Source organism: Pristiophorus japonicus, chromosome 12 (genome assembly GCF_044704955.1).
Source record: "Pristiophorus japonicus isolate sPriJap1 chromosome 12, sPriJap1.hap1, whole genome shotgun sequence".
NCBI lineage: Eukaryota > Metazoa > Chordata > Chondrichthyes > Pristiophoridae > Pristiophorus > Pristiophorus japonicus.
This window is the reverse complement of record NC_091988.1, coordinates 178074814-178096931: the sequence shown is the minus strand read 5'-3', so window position 1 is coordinate 178096931 and position 22118 is coordinate 178074814. Positions and strand designations below refer to the sequence as shown.

General features: G+C 43.7%; 1 protein-coding gene across 2 annotated transcripts in view; it reads left to right on the top strand.

Annotated features, from left to right (window-relative positions):
• The window catches only part of mtcl2 (microtubule crosslinking factor 2), a 76382-nt gene extending 55923 nt beyond the window's left edge, over nucleotides 1-20459 (top strand). For both annotated transcript variants that reach the window (XM_070896214.1, XM_070896213.1), the window contains exons 11-14: nucleotides 5637-5888; nucleotides 13870-13940; nucleotides 16247-17708; nucleotides 18933-20459. In XM_070896214.1, the coding sequence (XP_070752315.1) occupies nucleotides 5637-5888; nucleotides 13870-13940; nucleotides 16247-17708; nucleotides 18933-19070 (1923 nt within the window). In that variant the 3' untranslated portion in view covers nucleotides 19071-20459. The remainder of the gene's footprint in view (nucleotides 1-5636; nucleotides 5889-13869; nucleotides 13941-16246; nucleotides 17709-18932) is intronic.
• Nucleotides 20460-22118: the final 1659 nt, after the last annotated feature.

Here is a 22118-nt window from a genome sequence, read left to right as displayed (position 1 = left end):
TTTGCCCTCCATTTCAGCTGTGGCATTAACCCATTTAAAATGTACAGGTCCACATCCGTGTTAAAATAGCAGGTAGAGCAACATCACGTAACCCCATTAAGTAAGTACCATTCACTAATATTGCCAATAGTAATTTCTAGAAAGAATTTTTGGGATCTGTGTAATGATTTGTCATATCCTTCGAGCATTCCAAAGCACTTCCCAACCAATGACATTACTTTTTCAGGTCATTTTTATGCGGCAAAGTCTATTACATTCGGAACATTTTTAAACAAATGTACATCCATGCAAGTCAACAGATGTTACTTCAATATTAGTATAGGTTTGTGAGGTTAAAGAATATTTAACTTAATTTCATTTGTTTCATTTGCAATCTGCTCTGTTAAGTTGCTAAAGATGACTGTAATATGACTCTTAAAGTGCCATTTTGAGCAGTCTTCTCTGCGAGCTCTATAGACCCTTTTTTCGCAAAATAAGATTTAAATATTATTGAGCTGCACTTGCTGACATGCTAAGGTACTGATTCCATAGCCCAGATTTTGCTGTAGCAGGGCATCTAACGGATTCTGCCGTGAGTTAGACTTGTTTAGGTTTTTTAATTTTTTTGAGGCAAGTTGGTGAAGGTGTGAGCTGATGATGGCACAGCGAGCAAAACAGGGATTCTGGAACCCAAGTAAACAGGACAAGCAACTGTGTATCTCCTTAACCAATCAGATTGATGGATTGTGAAATAAACAGTACAAAGACTGAAAAGGAAATATAAATTAGAGTGGGTGAATTCAATGTCAAATCAAATACAGAAAGAGAAATAAAGAGGGAAAGGAAAATTGGATTCAGATAGTGAGAAAAAGAGACAAAAAAGTAAAAGTTCAAAAAAGCTTACATTTTAAATTTGACATTTTTTAAATCTCCAACAACAATTAAAATCTGAAGGAATGAGACTCCACATGAGTAACCGTAAATTTTTAGTGACTGAGAGGTTTTTTAAAAATTCGTTCCTGGGATGTGAGTGTCGCTGGCAAGGCCAGCATTTATTGCCCATTCCTAATTGCCCTTGAGAAAATGGTGGTAAGCCACCTTCTTGAACCGCTGCAGTCCATGTGGTGAAGGTGCTCCCATAGTACTATTAAGGAGGGAGCTCCAAGATTTTGACCCAGCGATGATGGCGGAGCAGCAATATATTTCCAAGTCAGGATGGTGTGCGACTTGGAGGGGAACTTGCAGGTGATGGTGTTCCCATGCGCCTGCTGCTCTTATCCTTCCAGATGGTAGAAGTCACAGGTTTGGCAGATGCTGTTGAAGAAGCTTTGGCAAGTTGCTGTAGTGCATCTTGTAGATGGTACACACTGCAGCCACATTGCGCCAGTGGTGGAGAGAGTCAGTGTTTGTTTAAGGTGCCAATCAAGTGGGCTGCTTTGATCTGTATGGCATCGAGCTTCTTGAGTGTTGTTGGAGTTGCACACATCCAGGCAAGTGGAGAGTATTCCATCACACTCCTGACTTGTGCCTTGTAGATGGCGGAAAGGCTTTGGGGAGTCTGGAGGTGACACTCGCCGCAGAATTCCCAGCCTCTGACCTGCTCTTGTAGCCACTATTTATGTGGCTGGGCCAGTTAAGTTTCTGGTCAATGGTGACCCGCAGGATGTTGATGATGGGGGATTCGGCGAAAGTAATGCCATTGAATATCATGGGGTGCTGAGTTAGACGCTCTCTTGTTGGAGATGGTCATTGCCTGGCACTTGTGTGTTAATGTTACTTGCCACTTATCAGCCCAAGCTGAATGTCGTCCAGGTCTTGCTGCATGCGGGCATGGACTGTTTCATTATCTGAGGAGTTGCGAATGGAACTGAGCACTGTTCAATCATCAGTGAACAATCCCCACTTCTGACCTTATGAACGAGGGAAGGTAATTGATGAAGCAACTGAAGATGGTTGGACCTAGGACACTGCCCTGAGGAACTCCTGCGATGTCCTGGTGTTTTCCCACATGACCACAGTGACTACACTTCAAAAGTACTTATTTGCTGTAAAGCGCTTTGAGACATTCGGTGGGCGTGAAAGGCGCTGTATAAGAAATGCAAGTCTAAATGCAAATCTAAGTCTGAGATGATTGGTCTCCAACCGCCACAACCGTCTTCCTTTGTGCTAGGTATGACTCCAGCCAGTGGAGAGTTTTTCCCCTGATTCCCATTGACTTCAATTTTACTAGGACTCCTTGATGCCACACTCAGTCAAATGCTGCCTTGATCTCAAGGGCGGTCACTCTCACCTCACCTCTGGAATTCATCTCTTTTGTCCATGTTTGGATCAAGGCTGTAATGAGATGTGGAGTCGGGTGGTCCTGGAGGAACCCAAACTAAGCATTGGTGAGCAGGTTATTGTTGAGTAAGTGCCGTTTGATTGCACTGTCGACAACACCTTCCATCACTTTGCTGATAATTGAGAGTAGACTGATGAAGCGGTAATTGACCGGATTGGATTTGTCCTGCTTTTTGTGAACAGGACATACCTGGGTAGTTTTCCACATTATTGGGTAGATGCCAATGTTGTAGCTGTACTGGAGCAGGTTGGCTAGAGGCCAAAGTTTGGCATTAATTAACACTTATCACATCGTTAAAGGGTGCTTAGACTTGAAATGCCAAAGACTTAACTTTGTGTGACAAGTTTAGTTTGTATCTACTGCGCAAATGCAGTAACTTCCCGTTATCCCGTGCAATTCAATGGTGAGACAGGCAGCGAGATGCCATTTTCGTGAAGTTAAAAGTGGAGTAGCGCAACTCAGACAGCTGCTTTTGAATGTTTACATTTAACTGCAGGTCTGCCCCTTGCCTAAAGTTGCTGTACCATTTACATATAAATAATGGCGTGCGCCATTAGCCTCCCTGTTATTTTGAGATCAAAATCAGGCCCCATGTTTCTCAGACCATCACAATTTTGCTGCAGCCTGGTATGTAGCAAATTGATTTTGTCAAATACCATAGAATGATGGGATAACTTAAATAGTGACAGTTTAATATCACTGTCAATGCGGACATTTGACGAGTGCAGCATTTATGACAGTTATCAATAATGGGCCAAAAATTGCAGTCGGATGCCTCCAACCAACATTTTTTTCACGAAAGTACCTGGTGGTCCCGGAGAAACGAATACTTGTGTTCCGAGGCCTAGAGGCGCAGCCCAGCGCAGAGGCTTATGTGTTCCTGGAACGTACAGGCATCCTGGGATCACGTGGGCCAGACCACCAATCACAATGAGGTATTCTCATTCACAGTAATAGCTCTCATTAAGATCAATAAGAATATCTCTAAAATTAAATAAAACACAAACATAATTTTAGAAATTGCATTAAATTAAATATTTGAGAAAAATTTATTTTTTTGAATTAAAAAATGTTTTAATAGTGTCAAAAATAAACTTGTATTCGTAGACAGGGTTTTTAATATAAAAATAAATAATAACATTTATTTTTTTCTATCTATTAAACCTCTTCTGCTGGTAAAAGCAGGCCAACATCTGCATGTCACTTTGTAAATCAGTACAGCTATTAGTAGGAAAATGAAGGGGGAGGCAGAGCGGTGGTGCTAAAAGTCGGGCGTAAGAGTTTGAAGGACATTCGCTGGGCATGAGTTGGACAAATAGCTCAAATCCCTGCCCGCGAAGGCCCTTCTCTCAGGGAGGCGCACAATCTATCAAAAGAAATTTTGACAGATCGTAAGTGCCAGTTTCAGGCGCATGCGCTTCGCGCTCCTAAAACCCGTAACTTGAGGGGCCTCTTCGGGCGCGTGCGCCCGTTGTACTCACCTGGGGAGGCCGCAATTTCAGGGCCAATGTTAAAGATGTTTGTTTAAATCTAAAGTTGCAAAACACTTGCATATCTCTGCAAATTGTTGACTTTAAGAGAAATGCTGGATTTTTTGGCACCACACCTCTCCCAACCCACCCCCCCTTCATTTTCCTAGTAATAGCTGTACTGATTTACAAAGTGACATGCAGATGTTGGCTGATGTAACTAAAGCATACTGTTACAAGTGTTTAGCTCAGCAGACCACAGCTTCCTTCATTAGGCTGACCGAGAGACACAGCTGCATGTATCCACCCTGGGAATGGAAATTTTATGCTGTGTACTGTCTGGCGAACTTTCTTGTGAGAAATAAACCCCTAGGGACGGATTGTGTTCATTTTTACAGAATTGCATTAATATTTTGGAATTTTTAACTCGTATTGGGTAGAAATAAAAATAGAAAAAAAAAACTTGCATTTATATAGTGCCTGATCACCGCTTTCCAATAGTTATGTCCATCTGGGAGCGCTAATTCAAAATTTGCCGTTAGTGAGACTTGTCCTTGTCCGTTTAGGTTTTTAAATTCTGCGGGTGTCAAGTTGCTGAAAGGTGCAAGCTGATAATGTCGCATTGAGGGAAACCGGGCATCTGGGGCAAGCAACTGTGCATCTCCTGAACCAATCAGATTGCAGGATTGTGAAATTAACAGCACAAGGTCTGAGAAGGAAGTGTAAATTCAAGTGGGTGAATTCAATGTCAAATCAGGCATAGAAAAAAAATAGAGAGGAAAAGAAAGATTGGATTAAGAGAGAAAGAAAAAGAGACAGAAAGAAGTAAAAAAAAAAAAATTGTTGACATTTTTAAAATCTCCAACAACAATTAAAACCGGAAAGAATAAGACTCTACACAATAGCAAATCTTTAGTGCCAGTTGTTTGGCAGTGTATAACACTTATCATATAGTTGAAAGGTTATTTAGACCGGAATGGACAAAACTTAGCTTTCTGTGGCAAGTTTAGTTCGTATCTACCGCACCAATACAGCAACTTCACGACATTCAATGCTTCTCGCTGGTGAGGCAGACAGCGGGATGTTGTTTTTGCGAGCCAATGGCGGAGCAGTGCATCTCGGACAGCAACCTTTGGGTAAGCGCAGTTAACTGCGCATCTGCCCTCACCTAAAATTCCTGTACCATTTGCACTTAAATAACGGCGAGCGCCGTTAGCCTCACTGTTATTTTGGCATCAAAATCTGGCCCCATTATCTGCAGTGTGGTTTAATGGCGGTTGGTGGTGGAATACAATTATCAGAAGGTAAAATAATCTAGGATTTCTCATTTTTGGCTACCATGACAACCAAGTGATGTTTGACTGCATCATTGTGAAAACAATTTATTCCCTTTGGGGAGCATAGGACAGAGAATTGTGAAGCCACAATGTCACAGCGCTATCGCTGCTACCTTGTAGCTTTCTGGCTGGGAGCACATTCACCGAATTAACCCCTCAGTTCCTTATCTAGCATGTGCACATCAGACTTGTGGGAATCAATGAAGTAGACCGCTTGAAGTATATTTTTATAGGAACTGCAGCTAAATGTTTAAAAAAGTTGAGTTAAAGTCATTTCAGAAATGTAAACTGAAGAATGTGTTTTTATTATACATTTTCCAAAAATACAATACAGGAAAAGAAGCACTGGAACTCGAACTAGAGATAAACTATTTTCCATCCAATTGCACAGACCTAGCTTTTTAAATATCATTGTATTATTAAGCCTCAAAATCAGGGGATAGAAAAATGTGCAAAAATTGCTGGAAATTCAATCTATGATACTGAATATGTATCTGTGTCCCCCAACAGCTGGAAGGTAGGGCTGGCAAACTGGCCTCTGAGAAAGCTCCCAGTGATCTGAAGACTGCCTTGGAATGGGAGAGGGAAGAACATCAGCAGCTCCTGGCAGAGTCCTACACTGCCGTTATGGATCTAACACAGCAGCTTCAAACCAGTGAAAAGAACTGGAGTCAAGAGAAGTTAGAGTTACTGGACCGATTTAACGATGAGCAGAGCCGCAGCGAGCAGCGTCTGAAGGATATGCAGCACAAGATTAATCAGGTCTGTGCAAAACAGCTTCTTAATGTGTCCTAAAAATCTTAACGTTTTTAAGGTGTCTCTAAACCTGTGTAAATGTTATGGCCCCCAAAAAATACAAGTGGGTTCGCTAGCTTTGACAGCGGAACTCCCCAGAAAACACAAGGTACCCGATTGCGGCAGGTTTCTGGAATTTTCCGGCATGTATGCCGAGTAAGAGTCTCTACCCGCCCCTTAAAAGACAAATATTGGTGTGGAGGAGGGCGGAGCAAGGGACAGGATTTCTCTGGCTCACTTGGGACCCAGTGTTGGGCTGGTGGCTGGTATACTGATTGAGATAGGATGTACCCACCTCAGAATGGCAGGAGTAGGTGGGTGTAGGGCATTTAAAGAAAGGCTTGCATTTTCATTTATATAGCGCCTTTCACGACCACCGGACGTCCGAAAGCGCTTTACAGCCAATGAAGTACTTTTGAAGTGTAGTCCATGTTATAATGTAGGAAACGCGGCAGTGAATTTGCGCACAGCAAGCTCCCACAAACAGCAGTGTGGTAATGACCAGATAATCTGTTTTTGTTATGTTGATTGAGGTATGAATATTGGCCAGGACACCGGGGATAATTCCCCTGCTCTGCTTTGAAATAGTCTTTTATGTCCTCCTGTGAGAACAGACGGGGCCTCGGTTTAACGACTCACCCGAAAGACGGCACCTCTAACAGTGCAGCACTCCCTCGACACTGCACTGGAGTGTCAGCCTGGATTTTGTGCTCGAGCCTCTGGAGTGGGACTTGTACCCATAACCTTCTGACTCGAGGCGAGAGTACTACCCACTGAGCCAACAGCCTGGATCTTCACAGCAAGGAGCTTTTTTTAAAACATCTTGTTCGTCCCCCAGGGGCCATGGGGGACCCGTGAGGAGGCCAGGCAACCCCTCCTCAATGGAGGGGAGGTGTCAGATTTTCTGGCTGCATGGAGCAGATGAGTAATGATGATACGCCCTCCTGCCCCATACACATTAGGTGCCCTTTCGCTGACCCCGCGAACTGCGACAGAGTCACGTCCCAAGGATTCTTGCGGCCTATGTATTCCGCCACTTATCATATTTGTCCCAGTAGTACTGTATGGAGATAAATAATAATGACAATATCAGATATGCTTCGTGCTTTTTATTGTCACCATTCAAAGAAACCTTTTTTTAACCTGCTCAATTACATTACAGGGAATTCTGCAATTTTAAAATTTTGTTTGTCTCCCTAACTTCTTTCAAAAAAATCTAGGGGGTGAAATTTATTGGGTTAGCACCACCTGTTAGCGCCCCGGAGGGGTGTTAATGGGGCGTTATGGATCTCGCGCGAGCGCCATGCTGTCGGCGCCTGCCGCAAACTTCAGTGAAGTTTTTGTGGCAGCGCTGACCGTTTGCGCTCTCTAGAGCAGCCCACTCGGTGACATCCCCGAGTGTGCAACGTCCCGTATTGCTCCATTCGCAAACTTCACTCTTTTCCCTACCGTAGCGCCTGGCGCTGTGACCAGCAGGGGAAAGCAGTCGGTATATCGATGATCCGGGGTGGCATTGTCCGATGAGCAACGTAGGAGGTGGTGGTGAAACATTTTTTTTTTTTTAACTACTATTTATTTGTGGCAGAAGTGGGTGGGTGTAGGTCACTGATATTTTCCACAAGCTTTTTTTTCCCTTCCTCATGCGCTAGGATGCCGCCATCCTATCGCCAAAAAAGTGAGTTGGCCTCCTGCGCTATCACTCCGTTAGAGCCCGCAGAGGAGTGTGGAACCCCTCTCTCAGCACTCCACTCTCCTCTTCAGGTGAAACAACTGAATATCGTACTTTAAGGCAGTGTTAGCGACCAGGCGGTGTCACCGCCTCAATGCGGGCGACACCGAATTTCGGCCCCCTAGTGTCTTATTTTGATCCCCTTTATTTATTCGACACTGAGGGAGCATGCCTGTGCCAGTGCTCTCCATGAGGCAGTATTGAAGAAAAGAAAAGTTTTGGCCAGGAGCATCCCTTAACTCCCACATTTTGCCTCCCCTGGAGAATGCCGTTTTTCTGCTCCTTGGCTGCATGGCATAAGTGCCATGCAATTGAGAGTGCACAGCTGTGCCCTACAGCCTTATAAAACAGTTTGCAAGAACACCGTCACAATCCAACACCAGGCAGTTATGAGAGTGTATCTTTTTCATAGCCTCAAACTTTGGCCCCTCGAGACTGCCATTCAATAAGATCATGGCTGATCTAATCTTGGCCTCAACTCCACTTCCCTGCCCACTGTCCATAATGCTCGACTCCCTTATCGTTCAAAAATCTGTTTTTAATTGTACAAACAGAAAGATTGGTGGTTTCCCTATTTCTAGTCACTGATTTATTATGGTGTCACAAATGGAATATATTCAGCATTATCCACATTTATTGGAGGAACATTTAAAACTGGAATGAATAAACGGTCACAGTCCCCCAAGCTAATTTCTTCTGTAACCTTGCGCAGTGTATCACGGACCTGTCCTTATTAGTTTACTCCTGAGAGAGATGAGCCTTCCAAGAAAATAAAGCTTTGTGAAATGTCTCCCGAGGTAAAAAAGCTGGGATATTAATGTGACATTATAATTCTGGTTATTCAGCCGTGGCCGGCCGGTTGTATCCACAGACTTTATTTATGTTGTGTCCCATATGTCATTTGATCTACTATACATATATTTATCCTCATAATCTTAATTTCATCTCAAGGAAGAGCTAATTAATTGTGCTTTCACTGCTCTTCTGGTGTGATGGACCAGTACTCTGCCAATTCTTTGTCGTAGATTTAGTTTCATTTCTTGTAAGAAAATATTTTGTTAAAGCAAATCAATTTCTAATTCATTAGAACAATTACTATGGGTGTAGACTTTCGGAATTAGTGCTCCCGACACCGAGCACGTATCCGAAATCAGCGTGAAGGTCAGTGTGGGCCGCACAATTTTCCATCCATTACAATTAATGGAGAGAAAATCATGTGGGATGCACTTGCTGCTGAAAGGCACTGCCATTGTGTGAAGCTCTGCATGGAGAGCACTTAGTTTATAAAGTCTGTCCATTAATGTATTCAGCATTCTCCACACTTGTAGCATCATTAAAAACTATCTCTGTTCTCCGTGCTCATTGTTTTGTGGGGCGATGGCAGTTTGGATAGGATGAGAACTGCTACATTGAGTCGCAGCAGATCAGCCACATTTATTTTTGGCAATAATCCTAATTTTTATCTGCAATTACGAGGTACTTAAATAGTTGAACAAGCACTGTGTAGTCCTGGCCAAATTATTTAAGCAAATTTACTGAAGAATGGCATGTTATAGCTTACGAATAGACAGCTTTACTGTCCAGGCCCTGCGAGCTATGCTGCAGAGTGGTTACTGGAGGACACACATTGGCCCTGAAATTGCGGTCGGAGGCTTCCTGCGGGTGGTTGCCTCCGACCACAAAAATATTTACGAATGTACTCCGTGGTCCCGGAGGAACGAAGACTTGCCCTTCGAGGCCCCCATTCACAGCCCAGCGCAGAGGCACACATATTCCAGGAGCGTATGTGCATCCTGGGATCACGTGGGATGGACCAACCAATGAAAATGGCGTATCCCCATTCACAGTAAGGGTGAGTTCCGTTTCTACGGAGACCACGGGCCCAAGTTTCGGGCCGCGCCTAAAACGGCGCAGCCCGGACCTGGACGGCCGTTTTCCGCGCCACAAAGTGCGCCTAAAAAAAACCCTCCGTATTCTCCACCTCCCTGCAGGTCCTCTGGCCCTCGGTGCAGTGCAGCAGGAGCTGTAGGGGGCGGAGTCAGGTCCCTGTGCTGAAAACAGTGCCGGGACCTCTGCACATGCAGGGAGGGGCCCGAAGCACGCAGCCACTAGTCCTGGCCGAATGGCCTCACTGGGGCTGCGTGGATAAGGCTCCTCCCACCCGACCCGACCCCCGCTCTTCTCCTCCTCCTCCCCCCCCCCCCCCCCCACCGGCGACCCAACCTCCGCTCTCTTTCTTCCCCCCCCCCCCCCCCCGGACCCGACCTCCGCGCCCTCCCCCCGGACCTCCGCAACACACTCTCTTGTTTTATTTATTGATTTTTTTAATTAATTTTTGGTTGATTTATTGATGTATTTATTATTGATGATGGCTCTTTATTTGTAAAACTGAAGTGTTTAATGTTTGTAAACTTCCCTTTAAACCACTGCTAGATCTCTTAATTTCCAATGAAATACAAACTCCGATGGTAGTTTTAACTTTTTAATCTTGGCAGAGAGCAACAAACTACTTAGCTTCAAGCCAGGTCTTTGTTCTTACTGAGACACATGGTCAAAATGGCTGTATTTTATACCTGGATCAATTTACAGAAAAAAACTCGCCTTCTTTGACCTTATTGGCTCACTACCCAAGGTCCGAAAATGTCAAGTTGATTGATGAGTTAATGCAACATGCCGAACTGCATGTAGCAGCCTTGACTTGGGGATCTGTGAATTTTCACAGTCTGTCTAAATGAGCCTGTTTGAATACTCTATCAACCACCGCTGCCCCACCCCCCCATTCCCTACGCCTGATTTGTAACCTACGCCTGATTTTCTAAAGTGTAGACGAGGTTTTTTTCGAACGTACAAAAATCTTCACTTACTCCATTCTAAGTTAGTTTGGAGTAAGTTTTCACTGCCGAAACTTTGAAAACAGGCTCAAGTGGCCGGACACGCCCCCTTTTGGAAACAAAAATTCTGTTCCAAAGTGAAACTGTTCTAACTGACTAGAACTGGAGCAAACTAAATGCCGAGAATTCAAATTTCTAAGATACTCCATTCTAAACCAGTTGCTCCAAAAAAACAGGAGCAACTCAGGCCGAAACTTGGCCCCCACATTTCTATGAATGGGGATACTCCCAAAACACACACATTTTAAATAAATAAGAAAAATACTTCACATATTTAAAATTAATTGAAATTGAATGTTTTAGACACATTTATTTTTTTGAAATGTTTTTAATATGTTTTAATCGGGGTAAAAATAAATTGACCTTAATGGACAAGCCTTACACCTGCTTTTACCAGGCGTAAGAGTTTGAAGGACATTCACTGGGCAGGAGTTGGGCAAATAGTCCAAATCGCTTCCCACGAAGGCCCTTCTCCCAGGATGCGTGCGATCTGTCAGAAGACATTTTGACAGATTGCAAGTTCCAGGTTTAAGCACATGCAACCTCTAATTGCCGCCTCCCTGGAAGTGCCTGGTGCAGCAGGTGTGGGAGGAGGTGGAGGTACAAGGAGGGACACCAGTGGATGTAGCTGATTGAGATGCAGAGCTTTCCCATTGTACAGCCCAAGGAGGTCCAAGGTCACCAAAGTCCCAACAGACTCGCGAGATCCTGCAGCCAGCAGCACACTTACCCTTCCACAAGGAATTAATTACAAGTGATAGGTTAGATGCCACATGTCTGAAACAAGTCACAAAGGGGCAGCACCGTGTTATAATCAAGCTGACAGCATTCACACGCCAAGCAATGGATGAAATAATTGCATTGCAATTAATTTGAACATTGCTCAGCATATTTATTTATAATTATTTCGAATAATAAGGGCCAAGGTGAATCTCATGGTCATTTGGCTGTTGGGTGTTATCTGGAGATCTTCCTGAAAGAGATGGCATAGGTCTCACAGTCTCTCTGCTAAACATCAGCCTTCTTAGGCACGTTCTACTATCCTTCCCAGATAGCTGTGCATGGTACAGTAGACCTATGTATGTGAAGCTGTGAGGATGGACGCACTGGCGTCCGTGTTCTCACTCAGGCCAACATCCCCAGCATCGAAGCACTAACCACCTTCGATCAGCTCCGTTGGGCGGGCCACATCATCCGCATGCCCGACACGAGACTCCCAAAGCAAGCGCTCTACTCGGAACTTCGACACAGCAAGCGAACCCCAGATGAGCAAAGGAAACGGTTCAAGGACACCCTCAAAGCTTCCTTGATAAAATACAACATCCCCATCGATACCTGGGAATCCCTGGCCTAAGACTGCCCAAAGTGGAGGAAGAGCAACCGGGAGGGCGCTGAGCACCTCTAGTCTCGTCGCCGAGAGCATGCAGAAACCAAGCATAGACAGCGGAAGGAGCGTGCGGCAAACCAGGTTCCCCACCCACCTTTTCCTTTAACCACTGTCCGCCCCACCTGTGACAGAGACTGTAGGTCCCGCATTGGACTCTTCAGTTATCTGAGAACTCACTTTTAGAGTGGAAGCAAGTCATCCTTGATTCCGAGGGACTACCTATGATGATGAGCTGTAAGAGATGATGGTATACTTTGCGTGCCACTTGACAGCCTGTAACGACGTTCCTGCTCTGAACCAGAAATACTTCCCACATATACCACTTTTATATAAAGACATACAAACAGACATGCTGTGAAGTTGGGGCTGAAAGCAGGAAATCATCTCTGCTCCTGGCCATTGGAATCGGGTCCTTCCAGCTTCTGCCAGAAAGAAGCAATTAGAAGGCCCTGAGGCCTAAAGATTGTCATGAAGGCAAGGCTAGAAACTCTTAATTATCAAATGGCCCGAGTCTGAGTTTCAATCTTTGAGCTGCCCCAGTGCCTTGTTTCTCCTGGGGCCAGCTTTTCTTCCTATGGTACCCAACAGTCAGCTGAGAGGCTGGGAATATCCCTCCCACCTCGTATCCATGATTTTTGATTTTTGATTTATTCATTCACGGGATGTGGGCATCGCTGGCAAGGCCAGCATTTATTGCCCATCCCTAATTGCGAAGGTGGTGTGAGCCAGCTTCTTGACAACTGAGTGGCTTGCTAGGCCATTTCAGAGGGCAGTAGAGAGTCAAACCACATTGCTGTGTGTCTGGAGTCACATGTAGGCCAGACCAAGTAAAGATGGCAGATTTCCTTCCCTAAAGGACAATAGGGAACCAGATGGGTTTTTAATGACAATCCGGTAATTTCATGGTTACCATTGCTGATCCAGATTTATTTAATTATGTTGAGCCGCCGCTTACTCTAGACACATACTCACTTATCGTATTTCTGGGAATGCAAAGGGAATCCCAACGTAGATTAGTGGGGGCAGAGACCTGGTGTAATGGGCCCCTGCCTTATTTTCCTCTTCACCGTGCCTGGGGACTGAGCTTTACCTAGGTGATGCAACAAGAAAAATCTCTCCTCCTATCTAAAGGATTTGGAGAAATTGTGTGGAAAAAGGAGTAAAATTGTGACACAGCCTTGGGGTGTTTTACCACATTAAAGATGCTATATAAATGCAAGTTATTGATTCGGAGAATGGAAATTTGAATTTAAGACTCAAGATTACAATGTAGATGGAGAGAATGTAAATGTGGTTCTGCTAGATACAATACATTTTGAGAATGTTTTCTTGTAATAACAAATGAGATTGTTTTTCTCTGTCATTAACAACTGAGAGATTTCGGAGAATGCAGTTTTGTTAGTGGCTCATTAATGATGGCGAAAAACAGACATTGTCTTGTTTATAATTAAAAGAGGAATTAAATCCCTCCCCCGCCCCCCCCCTTTCCCAAAGTCACATGATTTTGGATAAATTAAATTCCCGCAGAACCTTGGTGTGTTTACAGTTCGTACCATAATTTGCATATTTTTCCTTTTTAAACGGGATTTTAAAAAATAATGAAATAGTGGTGGAAAATTGCCTCTGCATTTTTCAAATGGGTTTACAATTTAATTGCACATAGCATATGAGCGAAATCTTTCCCCCACCCTCTGCTGCATGTAATTGTCACAGCGTCGACATCAGGCAGAAGATCAAAGACCTGCAGGGTCCTGGTGACGTTGGTACAAAGAAGGGTGCTATTGTCAAGCTGGCACAGGGAGGGGGTGGTTTTTCTCCGACGTTAAGCTAGAGTGACTTGCAGAGACAGTCCGTATATTTATGAGCAAATTAAAACGGATTCAGCAGACCCTGCAAATTCCCACACAATTGTTTACGAGTCACATTCTTTATATTTTTCAGCTGCTGCAACACAGTAATAATGAAAAGGAAACTTCTGATGAATTAGAGGCTAAGGGAACTAATTTGCAACGGTAAAAATGGGCTTATCTATATTTGTGTGAAGTATCTGTTGCCAAGCAAGGAATTAACTTGTAATTATAGTCAAATTTAGTATAAAATAGGCCCCAGTTGATAGATTCTCTTCTAATTTTCCAGTTTTCCGCTATAGTAAGTGTTGAATTTTGTCACAGAAACGGTTAACTACCTTTTAGCCACATTTTATTTCTGTTGAGCTGGTTCTTGGACAAAAAATTGACATTTCCGATGCATAGGAACAGGAGTAGGCTGTTCAATTCCCTCCGTTGGATCATGGATGATCTGTACCTCAACTCCATTTACCCACCTTTGCTCTATATTCCTTAATATCTTTATATAAGAACATAAGAAATAGGAACAGGAGTAGGCCATACGGCCCCTCGAGCCTGCACTGCCATTCAATAAGATCATGGCTGATCTGATCATGGACTCGGCTCCACTTCCACACCCGCTCCCCATACCCCTTATCCCCTTATCATTTACGAAACTGTCTATTTCTGTCTTAAATTTATTCAATGTCCCAGCTTCCACAGCTCTCCAAGGCAGCAAATTCCACAGATTTACAACAAGAGAAGAAATCCCTCCTCATCTCTGTTTTAAATGGGCAGCCCTTTATTCTAAGATCTCTAGTTCTAGTCTCCCCCATCAGTGGAAACATCCTCTCTGCATCCACCTTGTCAAGCCCCCTCATAATCTTATACGTTTCAATAAGATCACCTCTCATTCTTCTGAATTCCAATGAGTAGAGGCCCAACCTACTCAACCTTTCCTCATAAGTCAACCCCCTCATCTCCAGAATCAACCTAGTGAACTGCCTCCAAAGCAAGTATATCCTTTCGTAAATATGGAACGCAGTATTCCAGGTGTGGTCTCACCAATATCCTGTATAGTTGTAGCAAGACTTCCCTGCTTTTATACTCCATCCCCTTTGCAATAAAGGCCAAGATTCCATTGGCCTTCCTGATCACTTGCTGTACCTGCATACTATCCTTTTGTGTTTCATGCACAAGTACCTCCCCCGGTCTCGCTGTACTGCAGCACTTTGCAATCTTTCTCCATTTAAGTCATAACTTGCTCTTTGATTTTTTTTCTGCCAAAGTGCATGACTTCACACTTTCCAATATTATACTCCATCTGCCAAATTTTTGCCCACTCACTTAACCTGTCTATGTCCTTTTTTGTGATTTCCTCACACATTGCTTTTCCTCCCACCTTTGTATCGTCAGCAAACTTGGCTACGTTACACTTAGTCCCTTCTTCCAAGTCGTTAATATAGATTATAAAATAGTTGGGGTCCCAGCACTGATCCCTGCGGCACCCCACTTGTAATTGGTTGCCAACCAGAGAATGAACCATTTATCCAGACTCTCTGTTTTCTGTTAGTCAGCCAATCCTGTATCCATGCTAATAGATTAGCCCCAACCCTGTGAACCTAACCAAAATCTATCAATCTTTGACTTGAAAAATTCAGTTCACACAGCATCCACAGCCTTTTGGTGGAGAATGTTCTAGATTTCTACTACTATTTGTGAGAAAAAGTGCTTCCTGATTTCGTTTCTAAATGGCCTAATTCTCATTTTAAGATTATACCTCCTTGTTCTGGATTCCCCTATCAGCAGAATTTGTTTCTCTATATTTTAACCAGCTCAATTAGATCACCCCTCAACCTGTCACAGGAATAATAGTGGTCCTCCTTTGTGTTAATTAAAGGCAGTGGGCTAGTCATTGTCCTGGATTGAGGAGTGATAGTAATGAGACTGAAGCAACCCTTAACATTGACCCAAACACAATACATTTCCCGGTAATTCATTCCCTCCATCACCATCAACCCCACACACATGTAGATGAATTTGTTTTCTCTTCCCCACATACATACTTCATCCCCTTCAGTTAATTTACACCGGCCTTCATTGGTACAGCAGTCTATCCTCTATTCCCCTCATATATACTGCATGCCCTTCAATTTACACCTGGTCTTCACTGGCATAGGTGTCAACCCTTGTTTGGGATTCACAGTTGATGGGGCTATTTATGACTCATTCCCTTTTCTAAGAATGGAAAAACTTGTCATCCATGATTGATTATTGGTCAAGAAGCCCCTGCATGATTGAGCCAGTGGATATGTATTTTTCCGAAGCTGTGAATGTCTGAATTCTCCTGGTATATTAAAATATTACCACCCTAGCTAGAAAATAAGTTGGGTTGGCACTCTGGTTTGTTCCAGTGGGTGATGTGGCTTTAGCCCTTTCTTTATTTCACAAAGGGAAAATATAACTCATATTTTCCAACGCATTATTTTTAGGGCCAAATCAGTTTCTTCCATGTCTGAGTTTGAGAGCTTGTTGGACACATCTCCCTATTTACCTCCCACCACTGAACCCTTGCCAAAAAGTTTAACGGATCTTGAGGAGCTGAACAAGAAAAATTGGGCGCACATGAATAATGATGGTGAATTCTTACACGAGAAATCGGAAAGATCATTAATCGAGAAGTCAAATGTGGAAATGCCTGTGATTTCATCTTGGGACTTCACCATGGCAGCAAATCTGGTTAACCCGCATCTCAACACAAAACAAATGCAGAGGAGTTACACCGCACCAGACAGGACCGGCATTCGGATTTACTACAGTCCACCAGTAGTGCGCAGGATGGATGGTTCTTTGGTTCAAAACAATGAAGGAAAGATTATGATTGAACCAGGCTTTCTGTTCACCATGGCAAAACCCAAACAAACTGGGGATACAGAGCTCCATTCGGAGAACATGTGCAACAGGTGGTTTAATAACTTTTCCAAACACGGGGACCTGCTGGAAAGTGATGCGGGAGAGCATCCTGTTTCCGTTTCTGCTACTGCTGCTGGTACTGGGTTTCCGTCTGCTCTGCGTGATCTGCAAATATCAGGTAACATGAGTGACGACATGAAGGAGGTGGCCAATTGTGTCAGAAATGTTATTTGTACGAGCTCAATGGAAAGGAAGGTTAATGATACTGCAAGCCAGACTGTTGGAGTTATCAGTGTGGGCACTCAGACCGCCCGGAGTATTAGTGTTGGGTTGCAGACGGACAGTCCAAGATCGATCTCGAGTAGTCTGCACCGCTCGTGGGCATCAAGAGGCTCCTTACTGATGCCAACCCAGAGTTCCCGTAGCAAACAACTCTCTTCATCTTTGGAAAAGGTGCCGACTAAGTTTGAGCGTCCTTGCTGTTCACCTAAATATGGCTCGCCAAAGCTGCAAAGAAGAAGCTCGTCAAAAATCGACCATACAAGGGAGCGAAGTCCATGGGCCATGTCTCATAGAGGACAGAATGAGTCAGCTTGGGCTCGGTCAACTACTACAAGGGATAGTCCAGTGCTTAGCTCAATCAATGATGGACTGTCCAGTTTGTTTAATGTTGTTGAGCACACAGCTGGAAGTGTCGACTCGGTCTGGAAATCAAGCCAACATGAAACAAAAGCAAAAGGCGATACATCAAGGTATGGGATTGTTCAGGAGTTTTTCAGGAATGTGTGTGGCAGGTCCCAGAGTCCAACAAATGGCACTGACAAAGCAGCAAAAGATCCAGTCTCTGAAGAATGTGTCCGAAAGATCGATTTGTCTGCTCCACCGGGCCATGCACAGGTAGACAGTGTTTCCCGAATTATAAACAAAAGGCTTCCCAAGCAGCCAAACAAGGAGGACCAAAAACCGCCACCACCCTTTCCAGCCCAGGGAGCTAAAGATCCAGACACACGGGATGCTTGTGGAGCTTCTGGTCTGTTAGAGGTAAGCGTTTTCGTAGGAGTTCCATCTCATTAAAATATGTCATTAAATTATTTCTTAAACTCTGCTCCACAACCACTAGTATTAAACAGAAGTGCTCCTGTTTTTTTCTAAAATGAATGAGATTTCTAGACGAGTATAGAATCATAGAATGTTCCAGCACAGAAGGCCATCTGCCCACTGCCTATACCGACTCTGTGGAAGGGCTATCCAATTAGTACTTTTTATGGATTTATAAAAGTCAAAAGTCATCTATTAATTAACTATTACCCACAAATAAACTAAGCTAGCTGAATATACCTTTTAATACACGCATGTTGTAAATAAACTGCATGTTGTTTGTTACTATACAGATTAAATTGAATTAATGAAAATTGGAATGGGTGTAAAAATATTGAAGAGTAAATTAAGCGAGTCGAGGCTTCCGATGTGGAATCTTGCTCACGAGCATGGATCTGGTGGAGAAAATCAGGAGCTCTGTGATTTCGACACACTGACCTCTGTGCTTTTCCTCTCTGGATCTTGGGTAGAAATTAATGATGTTCAGAAGTGATAAAAGGCTCCTCTGTCTGGTGACTATAAGAGTCCTATGGGCAATGAATTTAGACAGTCACTCTCAAACCCATTCCAAATGGCTATGAGCCTGTAACCCAGAAACTGTTCCTACTTCAGCACTAATTGGCATAATCACGGAGAGGACATGGGGTGGTTGGTGTGGGAAGTGAAAAACATGTTACATTTTTGGGGCGTATTCTTCCGAGTTTGAGGTACGTTGTGGAGCAGAGTGGAGGGAACTTTATTCTTCACCTGGCGGACTGTTTCTCACCTCGGGATCTATGATGCTGTCAATGAGTCCCTGAAATGGGAGGTTTTCCTTTCCCCAGCAATAACATCCCTCATCTGAATGAGCACTACATTTTTGCCTGATAAAATTGGTGTTGGTGATCTTCGCATCACTTGTGTGGCGTTTCTCTGCTAGTTTAAAACCAGCATAAACACATTTGTTTTGAATGGGTTAATACCTCTGCTAAAATAGCAGCTGTAGAAATGTCATGTCCGCTTGTTAAAGCGCTTCGTCTGCTATCACCAATGTTAGTTTCTAGGCGTAGATTTTGAATTAACATTTAAGAAATTTCTATCCTGATTCCAAAGGTGTTTATTATGCAAGATTTACCTTTGTTCGGCGTGTAAATACTGATATTGAATTTCATTCATGTTCTTGTGCAGGAAGCATCATGTGATTGTACATCTCAGTCACTCACCTCCTGCTTTCCGTCCAGATCATCGGCTCGCCATTCATTATCGCAGTGTAAATCGCGATCTTTGCCTTCAGATCCCAGCATGGCGGATGAAAAATCAGGCTGAGCAGTGAACTGTGCCATGTTTCGGGGCAAGGAGACGGCTCTGTGTGCTAAAATAATCTCTGCAACTTTCGCTTTATCTGACGGCATAAGTGAAATTCTAGGAGATGTTTAGAAAAAGTATTCGGGTTTTAGTGTCGTGGTCACTGTAGATTGCAAAATACAAACTGTGGAGGGAAAGCAACCTATTGATTTTTTTTTTCAAGAAAATCCGAGAGATCTAGGTTACAATGGTTGAGTCATTTCTGTAGTGGCAGTGCACAGATATTCATACAACAGCAAGACTGTTTAGCTAGATTATGACAAATGACAGTCTCTACTTCTTTTGGCAAACATATCCTCCCATCTGTGTGCTGCTTTTGCCCGACTCTCATTTGTGATCTATAGATGTGTCTGAGGCAAGGGAGGTGCTTCGGGCCTCGATCACTATTGCCCCGCTCCACAAATATATTTAACCAAGAAGGAATAAATATTGATGACCCACATTTCAAATTGCACATTTGGAAACCTGGAGCGATTCCATCCACCAATCGCCTTAGATTTAGGTGCAACATGTTAATATGTATAAAGATTATTATAAACTGCTAGATCTCCTGTGGCATTGCTGTCAGTGAGTCAGAGAATATGAAGGAAGACATTCGACCTGGGCAGGGAGAGAGTGATAGAGGGTTATATGCCCTGCTTCATATTCAGTTCGATTGAAGGCAATGGTGAGTATAATAGGTGGCCGATTCAGTACCGCCTGTTTTCAACTATTGCTCAAAACAGATTTTTACCCCATACTGTTTGAGAAGCTAACAGTGTGTCCCTTTTAAGGAAACAGACTTGTAATTGTCAGTTAAACATGGGTGTAATCATAGTTCAATAGGGAGCTTGGCAGACTGGAAAGTACTTGTAAGTTGCAGGCTCCAATCATTGATTACCTTTCGCTCCCATTTTCAGAATTGTTTTGCAAAAGTAATTTGTCTGGTGGATAATATATTGATTGCGGTAATGAAATAAATCCCCACGTTACATCTGGCCTAAGAGCTTGGTACACAAACAGGACCAGTCGTTCATTGCTGATCCTGATGAAGCACTGTATTAGTAACACATATTTTTTAATGGAAATCACTAAACTGGAAAAGACTAAATCAATATTCTATATATTATAAAGAATGAAACAGTCAGCTGTGTGTTACAGAGCAGGAACGCTTCTTGAAGTTGAAATAGTGTAAAGACACCACTTGAGCTTCACTTTCATAACTTACAGTATCAGAGCCACGTCTTGCTTTGTGACATACTGCATGTTATGAGTTCTATATATGTTCCAAATGAATTGCACTGTAGGCTGTGCAATAATCAGAGATTAGTGGCAGATAAGTACTTTGGGGGCGGTGGGGCGGGGAGGGGAAATGACCAGTGAAGACTACGGCCTAGAAATTTGACCACACAGTGCCGCTTTTCAGACACTAAACGGCCTCCTAAGTCTACAATATAGTGGGCACAGTGTGAATGCTCAATATCCACCACAACCATGCCATGTCATATTGGTATAGACAAAAAACATTGACATCAAGGACCTACGCCTGCAACAGGTGTTAGACTCTTTGCATATTCAAATCAGGGGCCTATGACCTGTTTGAGGCCCCCTCTGCAATACCAAGCCAGTTATGTTCAGGAAAACCAGGCCTATATGCGGCCTAATGGGCGGTTCTTAAAGGGACAAAAAAGTAGGCGTTTCAAATATACACACTTTAATGTGGAGCCGTGAGGGGCAGGAGTGCTCCCCCATACCCCACATTAAAACCACGTGTGGCCACTGCTGGCCACCGCTCTGAGTCCACTCTGCTTGTGAGCTGCCTGAGAAAGCTTATTAGGTGTCCACAGCTCGCCAGCTCAATGATCTTGAGGTATGAGGCCCACTATCATGTGCGCCTCAGGCCTCTCTGCTCAAGAGCGAGGAGTGTACCCGTTTTATGGGCGCGCTAGAATTTCTAGGCCATTGTTGCTGGTCTTTTTTTCTCGTTGTTTATTACCCTGGATGTAGTCTTAAAAAAAAAAAAGATCTAAGGGAGATTATTGCAGAACCTTTATAATAGATTGTACAGAATACTGCATTTCGGCATTGTTGAATTAGGAGGGAAATGTTACTTTTCCCTATACATATCTGTTGCATCAGATGACCTGCCACACTACGCATTCGCTCAACATCCCACAAGGGTCTGTGCCTGAAGTAGGCCTAGGCCCAGCATAACCATCCGAGTGAGGCAAGAAGGGACTTCATTTTCCTGATTGTCCAACTGTTGAGTGTCACAGCACAGGGTTGCCCAGAGAAACAAGGTGGGCGATTTTTCAACTGCTGCCTGCCCATTTCTCAACTGAAAAAACCAGCTGTCGGCATTTGAATATCTGGGTGGGATAGGGGGGCACCTTTACCTCCTGTTAGACGTCCAGCATTCACCTGATGCAGTGAGCGGCCTAACCAGTGGGTCTTATAGGGGCCACTGGTGTTAATTCATAAAACAGCCCAAAGCCCTTTATATCTCTTATTTTTGTGCGATCGGGAGAAGCAGGAATGATCCTCTTGTCCTCATAAAAATACTCCAGCCTGCGACTGGGCTATGTGTGGCCCGCCCAGCATCCTGCCCCCTCCTCCCTCTTCTCCTATTCCCTCAGACTTGTCTGCCCTTCCTTTCCCCTAGATTACCTTACCTTTTCTGTCACATCACTTTGTGCCTTCCAACTCCATTCCTTTCTGTCTTCAGCTATATTCCCCATTCCTGTTGCTCATCTCAACCTGTCTGCCTCTCATGATCCCATCCACACTAGCTTCCTCAGACCACCCTTTCCATTCTCCTCTCCCAAACTGCCTTCCATTTCTCCCAAATTATTTTCATTTCATTCCCCATCCCACTTTTTGTAGCTCCCACTTTTTTCCCAATCTGTGTCCCTCTGGTATTCCTTTTCCATTTACCCCTCCATATGTAATTTCTTCTCATTTACTGTGACTTTCCTGAACATTTCCCCCTCCAGTCTGCCAGTCTTGCTTATTATTCCTCCTCATCTGCAT